This window comes from Brienomyrus brachyistius, chromosome 4 (assembly GCF_023856365.1).
Source record: "Brienomyrus brachyistius isolate T26 chromosome 4, BBRACH_0.4, whole genome shotgun sequence".
In the NCBI taxonomy this organism is placed as follows: domain Eukaryota; kingdom Metazoa; phylum Chordata; class Actinopteri; order Osteoglossiformes; family Mormyridae; genus Brienomyrus; species Brienomyrus brachyistius.
The window spans coordinates 26,659,165-26,673,166 of NC_064536.1; the positions used below are offsets into that span (position 1 = coordinate 26,659,165).

The window sequence follows — 14,002 nt, forward strand, 5'->3', positions numbered from 1 at the left end:
CAGAAAATGGAGACTGAGGGTGGAGCTGGCTCCCTGCCCAGAAAATATTCCTTATCTGTCATCTGTTCCTGGTGAGATCCCCGCTGAGCCTCACCTGTTTCCTATGGTTACCAGCCCGTGTCCAGAGATCACACTCACACACTCACACATGCACACCTATGGGCAATTTAGCAAGTCCAATTAGCCTCAGCATGTTTTTAGACTATGGGGGGAAACCGGAGTACCTGGAGGAAACCCCACGAAGACATGGGGAGAACATGCAAACTCCACACACATGTGACCCAGGCGGAGACTCGAACTTGGGTCCCAGAGGTGTGAGGCAACAGTGCTAACCACCGCACCAACATGACACCCCGTGATTTTACACCACAGCTTCTGACCATAATTTTCTGTATAGCGACACTGAACACTGACATTGTCTTCTTCCACACCCGTCGCCTCCTGTTTGTCCACTGACATCCCTGGGGAACCTGAACACACAGGAACAAACACTGTGATATTTACTGATTTACTGATACAGACTGAGCAGGGCTACATGAGACAGGCCTCACTGCAGTTAGCATAACCATTTATGTTACAGCTCTTCTGTCTCATTCTACTCCATAAAGGTCACATCCCCCTTCCAGCTTCCTCTGATGCAAAGAGATTAATGCACAAGCATAGACTGAAACACTCCTGATATATAAATGGCATTTCATACACACACAGCATATCCTTGTTGATACAGCCTTGATACAGCGGGTATATGCTAATCATTTTAGTAGGATTAATAAGTTTGTATATTTAATCAGAATTCCCTAAGAACCGTGGTTTGTATTGGCTCCTCCCTCTGCTTTTCTCTGATTGGATCCCCTCTTTCTATAGGAGCTCCAGTGCAGCTGAATGGCGATGATGGTGCAGATCAGATAAAACACACCAGTCCCAGCTTTCAGTACAGCATCCAGAACCTGCTCCCACCTGTCAGACATATAATAGATCAGTGTGTCTGTCAGTCACACGTATCACATTTAAACCTGAAGAACAAGGCAGTGAATTTACTGTTACAGAATTATAACCATCAACAGCAGCACCAATGAGCCCAGTCCTACATGCAGAGAGAGCTGGACCAAGGAGCTGAATAAGAGGTTGGATTTGAACAGTAAAGTCTGACATGCTTTATAACAACATGGTACAGCCAAATTTGTACTGTTACACAGGATACATGTGAGGAACAGGAGACAGTAACAAAGAGCATGAGAATAGCTGGAGAATTTTAATTGCCAGCTTTACTATGATTATTACATAATATGCTACACTGTTCTGTAAAATCCAAACAGGCCTGCAGTCTGTCGCCAGCAGCACAGGCCACAAGGCAGGGGTTCACCCTGGATGGGATGCTGCCTCATGTATTTTACAAGTAAAAAAAAAATTAAAAATTCATGAATAAGTTTAAAATTAAAAAGTCCAATCTTTATTCTGATAAAGACAAAGGAAAGTTTTCCACGACTGTGTGACCAGGTAAATGCTGCTAGCTGGACCCCCACACTGCTGTTAATGCTGCTAGCTGGACCCCCACACTGCTGTTAATGCTGCTATCTGGACCCCCACACTACTGTTAATGCTGCTAACTGGACCCCCACACTACTGTTAATACTGCTAGCTGGACCCCCACACTACTGTAAATGCTGTTGGATGCTTACCTCAGTTTTTCATTACTCTCTCCTTCTTCATCATGGGCCAAAATAAGTAGAGTGGTGGAAACAGGAGAAAAGATTGTTAATTAAAAAAAAAATGTTGAAACCACATTCTGTTAGTCATAAAGATGATTCAGTCCATTCATACAAACATGTAGAACTACAGATATCCCCCGTGGGGAACATGTAAACTCCACACACTCACAAAGGAAGCAAGATGCAAACCCCTAAACATGGAGGTGTGAAGCAACAGCGCCATCTACTGGATCACCGTGCCACCAGAATAAAAAGCTTAATAACCCAATTCAGGGGAGTTTGAAGACAGACAGACCCCCCCCCCCCCCCTCCCCCGACACACACAGATTATCCCACAAAAATAAACAGAGCCTCTTCATGGATGAAACTGGTTCATTTGGTATTTGATGTTTTGTACTGAAGCAAAAAGGATTTGCAGCCAGATTTGAGTTACTTACGATCAGTGATGGTTGTGGTTGTAGCTGTCTGACTGACAGTAACATAAACTGGGATCTGCCAGATTTCAGCAGTACACCAGTACCAGCCTGTGTCCTTCCTCTCCAGTCCCTTCATTGTCACATTGAAGACTTTATTTACTCTGTCATCCCTGATCAGGACAGGCCTCCCACCCAAACTCTCAGAATTCACTGCTGCACAGAAGCCTCCAGCCTTACACCACTTCAGCTGACTTTGACTGTGTGTATAGTGACACTGAAAACTGACACTGTCACCTTCCACTTCCGTCACCTCCTGTTTGTCCACTGACAGATCTGGGGAGCCTGAACACACAGATTAGGAACAAACACTGTGATATTTAGACAGTCATAAAATATTTATCTCATTGGCTACAGTCTACAGTACAGACATCTTACCATCAGTGACTGACAGGTAAACCTGATCTCCAGTATCTGAACCTCCATTGATCTCCACACGACACCAGTACCAACCAGAGTCCCCAGCTGTCAGACTCTTGATGGTCACAGTGACGACTTGCTGGTCAGGATCATCTCTGACTGACACTTTAGCCTCCTGTGGAGAGTCAGTGTGTACTATGGGAGTACATGACCTCAATTCTCTCCCTCTGCACCAGGATTTCAGATGTGTTTTGTATCTGCCGCCATAGAAACACGGAATGGTGACAGATTCTCCAATCTGTACAGACACTTGTCTCATTGTGTACACACTGTCAGCACCTACAGGGGAAATAATCAACCAAATTCTCATTTTCAGCATCACAGTATCTCTGATCTCTAATAAACTATATTTTGAATTTGTGCAATACTTTGATCAGGCGTCCCAAAAACAACTAGAAAAGTGCATTTCCTGAAGAAAATGTGAGTGTGACTGTCCTGCAGCAAAAACTAAAGGAATGACAAAAAGACGAGTGCGTGGACCATTTGCTCTGCAGTGAGGAGTCACTGACTTGGCCTGAGGCTGCAGATGCAGTTTGGTGGCTGTGGCATGTTCAGTGTCTGAGTGGTAAGAGCCTCTGAAAAAGTAATGGGAGGCAATGGGAGGATGGAGGGATAAAAAATGACAAAATGATGAGTGGTTTACTATGCATGCTTGGAGCCATGGCCAAGGATGGAGGGATGAGGAAAAAGGGGGAATAGATGAGTGTGGGTCCATTTCTTTGTACCTGTTCTGAGGAAGCCTGTGGAGTTTGGTGGCAAAGGGCCGCACAGTGACTGAATGACAGGACAATGATTCTAAAATCTCAGGTTATCCTATGGGGCCAAAAATCCTCAACAGAATCTGGAGAACTATCACTCTAATTACTGTTTAACAGAACAGTGGGGATGGATATAAGACACATACTGTCATTTTGGTATAAAACCTTTATTTTTATTTTTAACCTATAATTTCCTGCGAGAGGCAAACCAGTTGCTAGCATGCAAACTTTAAAAGATATCACCTAAATAATAACTAGAATTAAGTAATCGGAAAAAAAAATCTCCGCAAGTTAAATAATCTTCCGATAACCTCCAAACTCTGACGGATTAATCACCTTCGTTAGCACCGACAATCTCCGTTTGAAAAAGGTTAGGGCCATGTCTTCTACGCCTGTGTTCTGCAGCTCCTGTGGTATGTACAGGGTAACTATCCTTCCGACACTCCCAATAGTATAGTGTGCCAGAAGTGTTTATGTATTGTAGAGCTGTAGGACAGGATTTGCGCATTAGAACTTTAGTGGAGATTAAGCAGATTGAGGTATTTATGAACACAGGTTCTGGCAAAACACGCAAATTTCCCCACTGTGGGATCAATAAAGTCCTATCTTATCTTATCTTATCTTATCTTAAAGTATCCTACCTATCAAGCTGTCCTACTGTTGTTACTGCACATGCAACTCAAAACGGCCATATTTTCGTGCTAAGAGTACACGCCTATTTTATCCTACCCTGATCTCGAGTAGGATAAAAAAGTTAGTATTGTATGTTCTACTTCTTTGTTAAAGTTGATACTTATTTTCCTTAAGCCGTTGTCCATTTGTTAACTTTTCAAGTGAACATACACTTTGTTTTTTGTGTAAAAGTAATCCAATTTGGAGTATCAATTGAAGTCATGTTTCAAGTCTTGATTTACTACTTCTAAACTCCTGTATACTGCCATACATGTGTAAACCTTGTCAATTAAGTTTAGTCCTCCTGCAGTTACTGGACACCACGCTCATTTGTTCTCGCACAAAGTAATATTGCACTGCATAGTTGCTAGTTGAGTGATAACATTGTTTAATTTCTAAGAACCTTAACATTGGTATTTTTACTTACAGTATGTGCATTGCTTCTTACATAACGGATCCTGAAGCTAAAAATGTCAGATTTTCTCCTTAGTTATGGATAACAAATACGAGGAACTGCTCGCGTTTCTTTCTGATGGGTCCTACAAGTCAAAGGGGCAAAACCTTAGGAGATATGCCTCAAAATTCAGGCTGAAGGGTCAGTAGATTATTGTAAATACTAACTATATGTGCTTATTGGTTAAATAAATGTTATAATTAACTTGAATTATTTCTGAAATGTAGATAGAGAACTTTTGTTTGGAAGCAGGAAAGTGATCAGAAGATGCCATGGGGCTATTTCAGGAGTTTCATTGGAGTCCTGTTTGTGGACACACTGGTGAACTCAAAACGCGAATTGCAGTGTCTTCCAGATTTTACTGGTATGGCATGTCAGTTTCATCCATCCATTTTCCAAACCGCTTATCCTACTGGGTCGTGGGGGGTCCAGAGCCTATTCTGGGTGCAATGGGCACGAGACAGGGAACAACTCAGGATGGGGGGCCAGCCCATCGCAGGGCACACTCACACACCATTCACTCACACATGCACACTGTCAGAGTTGCAGGTTAGCGACGGGCAGGTAGGCGGGTATGAGGCAGGGAAGGATCAGGCAGGCAAGCGAAAGTCGGGGGAAGATGGGATTTATTGTGGGACAGGACAGAACAGAAGAGCACACTAGCACTGACATCGACCAACATTATTGACGGACCACAGGCAGGGCAAGACGTGGACTGAAATAGACAAGACTGGGCGAAAATAATAGGACACAGCTGGGCAAGATCGGGGAAGCACACGTGGATAATCAGAGAGCGTTATGGTCACAGGTGCGGACAGAGGCGCGGGCGAAGGCAGAGGAGCCTCGGGCATAGCAGCTGCAGGCGGCAGAGGCTGAGGGGCCTCGGGCGTAGCTGCAGCAGGCGGCAGGACAGACAGAGGGGCCTTTGGGTGGAGGCAGAGGGGCTTCGGGCGTAGTGGCTGCAGGGACTGCAGCAGGCGAGGCAGAGGGGCCTCGGGTGTAGCGGCTGCAGCAGGCGAGACGGGCGTAGCCCCTTTAAGAGTCCGGGGAATACGCGGGATAGAGTCTCTAACCACGCTGGCCCTCTTGTAAGCCAGCCGCGCTGGCCAGTAGAAATACCGCTCGAGGGGCGGCGGTAGCTCTGTGGCGGCCAGGCACGTTCCCAGGACGGGGGAAGCTGCCCGTGAAGACAGCTTAGTGGCAGTGGTGACGTCAGGCTCGACCGGGGAGTCATCCTGCTCACCGGCTGGGAGGGAAGCGGGGACGAGCGCACATGCACCCAGGACGATTGTCGGGACGACCGCCGGCTTTCTCCTCCTTCTCCGCCTTCGGGTCACAGTGGTCGTGGGAGGCTGCGCCAAGTCCGACAGGGTGGACAGCGGGAGGACAGTCCAGCTGCCGGAGGTTCTGTGCGCGTCCTCCTCGAGGGACAGCCTGGCCAAGATATCCCAGCTCCGGTTTACGAGATCCCATACCGGGGGATCTTCCCGGGTGCCGGGCAGGGCTATCCAAAATAGCACCTGGTCGACGAGACCGAGGTAATCCTCCTTGGTCATGGAAGATGCTCTCTTCGCATGGTCCGTCATTCTGTCAGAGTCGCGGTTTAGCGATGGGCAGATAGACAGGTAGGAGGCAGGGAAGGATCAGGCAGGCAAGCGAAAGTCGGAGGAATACGGGGATTTATTGCGGGGCGGGGCAGGACAGGACAGGACCGGACAGGACAGACTAGCACTGACATCGACCAACATTATTGACGGACCACAGGCAGGGCAAGACATGGACTCAAATAGACAAGACTGGGAGAAAATAATAGGACACAGCTGGGCAAGATCGGTGAAGCACACATGGACAATCAGGGGGCGTGGCACACATGAGGATCGTATGAGCAGGGCATGACACACACCTACGGGCAATGTTTCTCAGCATGTTTGTGGGGTGAAACCGGACTGCCTGGAGGAAACCTATGAGGAGAACATGCAAACTCCACACACATGTAACCCAGGCGAAACTCGAACCCGGGTCCCAGGCACCAGTGCTAACTACTGCACCACCATGCCGCCCCCCACAAGTAGCCATTATCTGTTAATTTGAACAAAAAGAAATCATAACAATAAACAAACATTTTCCATTTCATTTTTAAACAGTCAGATTCCATTTCAGTCTCACAAGAATAAAAAATGAATGAATGAAACAAAAAAATCCTTTCCCCAGATATGCACTGTGGTTATTTTACATAATTTGAAGTAACATCAACACCACAATGTCCAACAGTTAACAAAATAAGGAACATTTAGAGTTCTTCATTGGTTCAGAGACAAGCTCTTTCAAACTCTGCTTTTAGGAGTTGGATTTCCATTCTGACTTTAGTTTGTTATAGTTTGATAAGCAAGGTTTGTTCCTTTGCCAGATAAATCTGTATTTCTGCTCTTTCAGTGTCTCGTTTAAGAAGGACTCATAGACACCACCATCCAGGTTTGGTGAAGAACGCTTTCTTTTCGGAGCTTCTGTGACAACAGCTGGCTCTACCAATGAGGATCCAACTTCTTCCTCAACTACTTGACTGAGTGAGGACAAATATTCCCTCTGCATTAGGCGGATCTGGCTCACCCTCCTCTGTAAGTGTGGGCTCACCTTCGGCTTCAGCACCATTGATTCCAAGCAGAACTTCTGATTTCTCACCATCAATACTGTCAAGGACTATGTCAGTATACTGACCCCCCTTAAAACACTTGTTACCCGTTTTTGGGGGTTTGGGCTCAGCAAGGTCTTTTGTTGCCTTGGCTTTAACGCTCTTCCATCTTAATAGAACTTGTTTTGTGGTCCCTTTCTGACCAGACCCCATAGCATTCACAGTCTTGGTGAGGTCCTCTTGAATGTAATTTTTACATTTTTTGGTAATTTCTCTACCATTTAACGAACTGAAACATCCTACTAAGGTGGAATAATGGTACCTGACACCCTCCAACAGTGCCTGGTTTTCTGCCACTGTGAAATTAAGCTTTTTTGAATCCATGATTCCATCTATTTTAGGTAGCCAACACTGATCTTATAGGGCTTGTGCTTGATTGGGGGCAATTCAAGACATGAAAAACCAATCAGCTTGTTGCTGATTAATGATTGTTTGGCCAATTAAAAGCACCCATTTCTTATACACCTATGGCATAGGTTTATGGCATTGGGAAAATCTATGTTGTAAATTGTAATAAATTTTTATATACTACATAACCAGCTATAACTAACTAAAGTTGCGTATCTCATTTCAGCTCTGGATTAAAGAACATCTCGTCATGGAGATTGTGCTGACTCTGCAATTTATTTTACATGGTCACTGGGAGTAAAATGTAGTAGCAAGTTCATGGATGTCGAGACAGATGTTTTGAACCAGAAAGAATATTAAGAGAGAGAGAGAGAGAGAGAGAGAGAGAGAGATCATTATAAAGGTTTTATCGATCTTTGCATTTCTCCCTTGCATTCCATGTGAGTAAAAAATGTTACATTAACATACATCTTTAACTGCATAGTTGAATCACATTTGCATTGTTAAACATCACAATGAATAAAAAATTACTATGCTGTCATACTTTATCAGTTCAATGCATACCGGTTTAACCAGCTAAAACATTTACTATTACCTACATAAAAGTTAATTTGCGCACAGAGCTAATGATTTACTTCACGCGTGTACTGTGACACCCGACAGACCCAGGCACTGTGAGAGCAGGAACGACAGCAGGAACAACAAGAGAAGCGCTCTTTAATTGTAGGTCTTACAGGGACTAAGCATGGGCAGCACTGAGGAGCGTGACACAAGAAATAGTGAAACACAGCAGGTATGACGCTGGACCATAAGACACCCATGGTGGGTACTGTAGTTACACAATAGCGACAGACTCGAATCAGGCAGGATTCACACATGACACAGGCAAGGGCACCCACGACAATCTGCAGCACTTAAGCATTTACAATAACACAAACAAGTGCTATTTACAGATATCTCCCAGAATGCTCTGTGCTGTTAATGGGCTCCTGTATGCGGAGCTATCTTGCTGATACTACACTCATACACTGATTGAGAGATGCCTAAAAGCAAACGTAGTAGGAGGTTAATGGATGTATCACTTTTTACTATAAATTGGTGAGATGTTATATTTACATTTAATTTTCTGTAGATCAAATGTTTATACATTTAAGGTAGAATCACATGTTGTCGGTCTTCTTTGATGTCTCTGTCTAACAAGTTACAAGTTATTTCTAGTACAGGGCAGACTTGGTGTTTTTCTCTTCACTGAAGTAATAAAAAAGACGTGTGTATATCAGCATTGGCTGAAATGAGTGTGAAAATATTGGCATATTGAATGCAGGCAAAAAATGCAGTATTGCTCATACCTGGTTATCCAGTCTTTACATTATGTGCCCATTATTGTTATATATTGGTGTCTGTATCGAAGGTTGTTGTTAATTCATTAACGTTGATGAAATGCTGTTTTGATGTTGTAAATTGTTCCAGACCTCTGACTTTGAACAATAATCTGATGGAGATTTTTGATAAAACAATTTGAGAACCCTTCTTCTAGCATATTACAGTATGAATATTAACATCTTCCATTTAAAGTTATGCAAGTAAATCACCGGATGGACAGTGGCAAGAAAAAGTATGTGAACCCTTTGGAATTTGATGGTTTTCTGCATTAATTTGTCATAAAACGTCAAAAGTATAATGTGGGTATAATAATAACAACACAAAAATTCTGATTTTTCATGATTTGTATGCATAATGCTATTAGAAATGTAACCCTTCAGACCTCAATAAAGCTAATTGAAGCCAGGGGTCAGAAAATGAGTTCGGAGGTGAGGACTAGAGCTACATTAACTGTTGAAAACCACTCAGACTTTTTGAGTTTCCTCCACACAAGAAGAATATGCTTATATGAGCCATGCCTCACCAAAAAGAGCTTTCAGGGGATCTACAGTCAAGCTTGGTTGATTTCCATAAAGCTGGAAAGGATCACAAAGTGATTTCAAAGACTTTGGGACTGTGGCTACTCTACCAAGAAGTGGGTGGCCATTCAGAATGACCCCAAGAGCACAACAAAGACTCATCAATAAGGTAAAGAAACAACCCTGAGTGACAGCCAAAGATTTGAAGGCGTCATTGGAACTGGCTAACATCTGTGTTCATGCGTCTACAGTACGTAAAACATTGACCAAGGGTGTCTATGGCAGGAGACCACGAAGGAAGTGATGTGTCAGGGACATTGCTGCACACCTGAGGTTTACGAAAGGGCACATTGACACTCCACAGCGGTATTGGCAAAATGTTCTGTGGACTGATGAAACTAAGATTGAACTATTTGGAAAGACCACGCAGCAGTACATCTGGCGTAAAACGAGCACTGCATATCATCATGAAAACATATCATCCCAACCGTAAAGTATGGTGGAGGAAACACCATGATTTGGACCTGCTTTGCTGCATCAGGACCTGGCCAGCTTGCAGTCACTGAGGGGAACATGAATTCCCAAGTGCATGAACAAATTCTTCAGGAGAATGTGTGTACATCAGCTGAGCTGGGTGATGCAAGAGGATAATGACCCAAAACACTGGAGCAAGTCCACAACAGAATGGCTTCAGAAAACTTAATGCGCCTTTTGGAGTGACCAAGTCAGAGCCCAGACCTCAACCCAACAGAGATGCTACAGTATGGAATGACTTGAAGAGAGTCATACACATGAAGACGTCCAAAGACTATGACAGAACTAAAGCAGTTCTGTCAGGAAGAATGGGCTAAAATTCCTCCTGAACAATATGCAGGTCTGATTCACAGCTACAGGAAGCACTTGGTCGAGGTTATTGCTGCCGGGGGAAGGGGGGGGGGGGGGGGGGGGGGGGTCAAGCAGTTATTAATTCCAAGGGTTCATTTAATTTTTCCACCAACACTATGAGTGTTTTATGGTTGTTCTCAATGAAGACATGAAAGATCTTTGACTTAGATGAAGATCAGATCAAATTTTATGACAAATTAATGCAGAAAACCATGGAATTCCAAAAGGTTCACATACTTTTTCTTGCCACTGTATTCGCTTATATATCAGGGGACAAAGGTGGCGTGGAGCCACACGGTGCTGCCTGTTAACATAAAGGCTGCTAACATGTATCCCGAGACGGGCAGCTGCTCTGCAGACCAACTCGGCTTTGTTACACTATAATAGTCTATTGATCTTACAAGTTCAAGAAGTGTGGAGCTGATTTATTTAGAAATTCAGCACAGTTGCCCCCCCTCTGACTGGCGAAATCATTCCGTAGCTGGTCACACCCAAAGCGACTCCCATAGTGAAACACGGGGCAAAGTTAGAAAAAGGACCAACTGTGCTGCTGAAACGACCCCAGGAAGATCAATCATCAGCCTCTCAGAAAAGCAAAGGGTACAAGAGACAGGGGCAGCTTATCTGCACTGACAGTCTTTGTACTGCTTGGACACCAAAGGAGAGACGTTACAGTATCATGCCGTATATCAGGAATTTATACTTATCAAAAACCTGTTCCGTGGTAGTTTGTTCATGTCTTCGATATTAACATTCAGGAAAAATATTAGAAGTACTAATAAATACATCTGGAGCCTATAGGTGCAAGACAGGGATCATCCCAGGCTGTGGTGCCAATGCAGGGCACATTCACACACCATTCACACTTATGGGGAATTTGTGGTAACTCTAGGCAGCCTTAGCATGTTCCTGGACTGTAGAGGGAACCTAGAGAACCCAGAGGAAACCCCATGATGACACGGGGAGAACATGCAACCTCCACACACATGGAGGCAAACCCTGGTCCCCGAGTTGTGAGATAGCAGTGCTAACCACTGTACCTCCCCAAATAAGGACCTCTAATGCAAAATATGTATATTAAGCAGTTTTAATGTTTAATATATTTTTGTTAAAAAAAGTGGAAAATGCTGAGCAGCTGTGAGAATCCAAATAGTATTTGTAATTTCCGACGCTAATGAGTGACACTCACCTGTGAGCCCAGCAATGAGAAGAAACAGGAGCATCAGAGGATCCATAAGTGTGTGTGTCACTGAGCCCAGATCTGTGGAGACTGACACTCACTGCCTCATCCTCTGCACCTTCACTGTCTCTGTCGTTTCTATTGTTACACACAGCAGGCAGAGTGAAGGGGGAGTGGACACTTTAAACAGGAAGTGACAAAACCACAAGGCTGAATGTTTAGTACTTAAGTGATAGCATTTCTATTACTCTGGAACATAGACTACTGATGCATAGTGTCCTTCATTAATAAAATAAAAATTTCAAAATCTGTACCTTCACAAGTCTATGTCGTTTCTATCCTAAGACACAGCAGCCAGAGCGCGGGGGAGGGGCGGGGGGGGGGGGGGGGGGGGGTGACACACACCATGAACAGGAAGTGACAAAACCACAAGACATTCCATTTTTATCCGTATATACAGCATGAATTAAAGTATCAAAGCACAGACTCATTAAAATACAATTTTTAGCACAAGTAAAGATGACTTAATGAATTACAGTTAATATCTGTTAATATTTCCCTACCATCCATTCATCCATCCATCTGCTATATCTGCTTGCCCTGTGCAGGGTCGTGGGGGTCCAGAGCCTATTCTGGAGGTTATGGGTGTAAGGCGGGAATAACCCAGGATGGAGCACCAACCCCTCGCATGGCAAACACACCATTCACACACACATGCACACCTACGTGCAATATGACAACTTCAATTCACCTCAGCATATTTTTGGACTTTGGGGGAAACCCAGACTACAGTGGTACCTGCGGTTCACGAACACAATCCGTTACAGGAAAGTGGTCGTGAACCAATTTGTATGCGAATCAAGGGAACTTTTTCACTAAATTTTTGTCACGAACCAAACTGTTGGGAGACCACAGCGTTCGAGAACCGCAGGCACCATCATGCCTGGAAGAAACCCCATGACGAAAGGAGAGCATGCAAGTGCAGGTGGAATAGAAATAAAGTCAAACTTATAGCTTTGAGAAACACGACGACTAAGGAAAATAAATGATAGTTCGTCTTTACAAAGTAGTTCACAGACTTTAAAAATACATGCAAGCGAAGTATGTAAGTCAGTGTTTTTAATGAACAGTTTAACTTCCTTGTCTTCCTCTTGTGCTTGAGCATTAAGCTGCTAATGCTTAACAGAAATGTCGTCATACAGGATGTGAGGGTGAGACGCTGCAGAAACACTGTGTGCTCTGCATACAGAGGGTCTGTCCTCAGGCCTTTGGTTTAGCCTTTATGTTTGTTAAGTACCACTGCAGTAGGTTCTTTTAATCTCTGGATCCATAGGAAATAAGAGGCCTATTAGGAAGGTGTCTCTCTGAGTGTACTGACTCTTGGCCCAGTAGTCTTGCACCGTGCCTGAGGACGATTACTGTCCTCCCTCATTCTCCCATTGGTCTGCACTCACATACAGCTTAACGTTTTGGGCCCATGCAGGATTTCATCATTACCATGTGACTTTTTGTGGTGAAGATATTGCACAAGGGAGTTCTTATTTTGCGACTTATTTGGAGTCATTTTGGGCACGATGACATACAGCCCTCTCATAGATTCACAATGCAGCCAGTATGCAACACTGCTTCTCATTTACTCGAGCTGCGCGTATAAGAATATAGACCCATATATTATCAAATACCTCTCATTTTTTGTGTTTGGCATCTGGCTTGTCAGCCCAAATTTCCAGCAAAAACTGCAGCTTTGTCATAGACATTGGCCAGTGCGCTGCTCCTCAGTCTTAACTGACCATAGTTATCCTACAACATTAGGGCCTTGGGGGGCAGGTGGGGCAGTGGTGGGCCGCTCATGCCCTGTCTGCTCACCCAATTTTAATGCACCTCAGTTATCCTTACAGTCCATCTAGTCCTGATACACCATATATATTATATAAATACATATATCATTTATTTATTTATTTTCTTTGGGAATAGGGTGGGGTGCGCAGGACACGGCCATCTGCCAGCGGTGGAGAGCCTGTGCCCTGACCACTCCCCCACTTTTAATGCACCACAGTTTTTAGTTTGCACGCACTTCAGTTCTCACACTCATTCACACACACCCACATGTACACACTTGCTGTGGGTTGGGGTCCCGGCGGGGGGGGGGGGCGTGGCCCCCTCCGACAGTGGTGGGCTGGGTGGGGGTCCTGGCCGTGCTGCTGTGAGTTGGGGTCTCGGCGGGTGTTCTGGGTGCTCTGGGATGCTCCATGTTGGTTAAAAAAATTACCTCGTATAGCTCCCTTCACGACCAGGCTTGACCCCAGCTAATATCTAGTTGTGGCGTCGGCTTCTGTCTATTTTGTTCTCAAGCGAGAGCAATCCCTTATTAACATCACCTAGCTCTGTGAAGTGCCCATCAGGTCTCAGATCAGTACACAGGCGGATTCTTTCTGACTGTTCAGCGAGTGGATCAACTGCTGAATTTGCGTTATGTTACCAAGAAGTAAGTGTTGAGGACACTACGGAGAGGG

General features: G+C 44.5%; 1 protein-coding gene across 4 annotated transcripts in view; it reads right to left on the reverse strand.

The window, feature by feature from the left end:
- Window positions 1-581: 581 nt before the first annotated feature.
- LOC125740095 (polymeric immunoglobulin receptor-like) overlaps window positions 582-14,002 on the reverse strand; it is a 48,904-nt gene continuing 35,483 nt past the window's right edge. Inside the window, exons 1-6 of one of the 4 annotated variants that reach the window (XM_049010840.1) lie at window positions 11,499-11,559; window positions 3,697-3,846; window positions 2,561-2,881; window positions 2,147-2,467; window positions 1,680-1,701; window positions 582-957 (exon numbers count right to left, since the gene is read on the reverse strand). In XM_049010840.1, coding sequence (XP_048866797.1) covers window positions 798-957; window positions 1,680-1,701; window positions 2,147-2,467; window positions 2,561-2,881; window positions 3,697-3,846; window positions 11,499-11,544 — 1,020 coding nt within the window. In that variant the 5' untranslated portion in view covers window positions 11,545-11,559 and the 3' untranslated portion in view covers window positions 582-797. Of the gene's footprint in view, window positions 958-1,679; window positions 1,705-2,146; window positions 2,468-2,560; window positions 2,882-3,696; window positions 3,847-11,498; window positions 11,607-14,002 lie in introns of those variants that run through there. The other 3 variants (XM_049010839.1, XM_049010842.1, XM_049010843.1) reach the window with 3 other exon arrangements.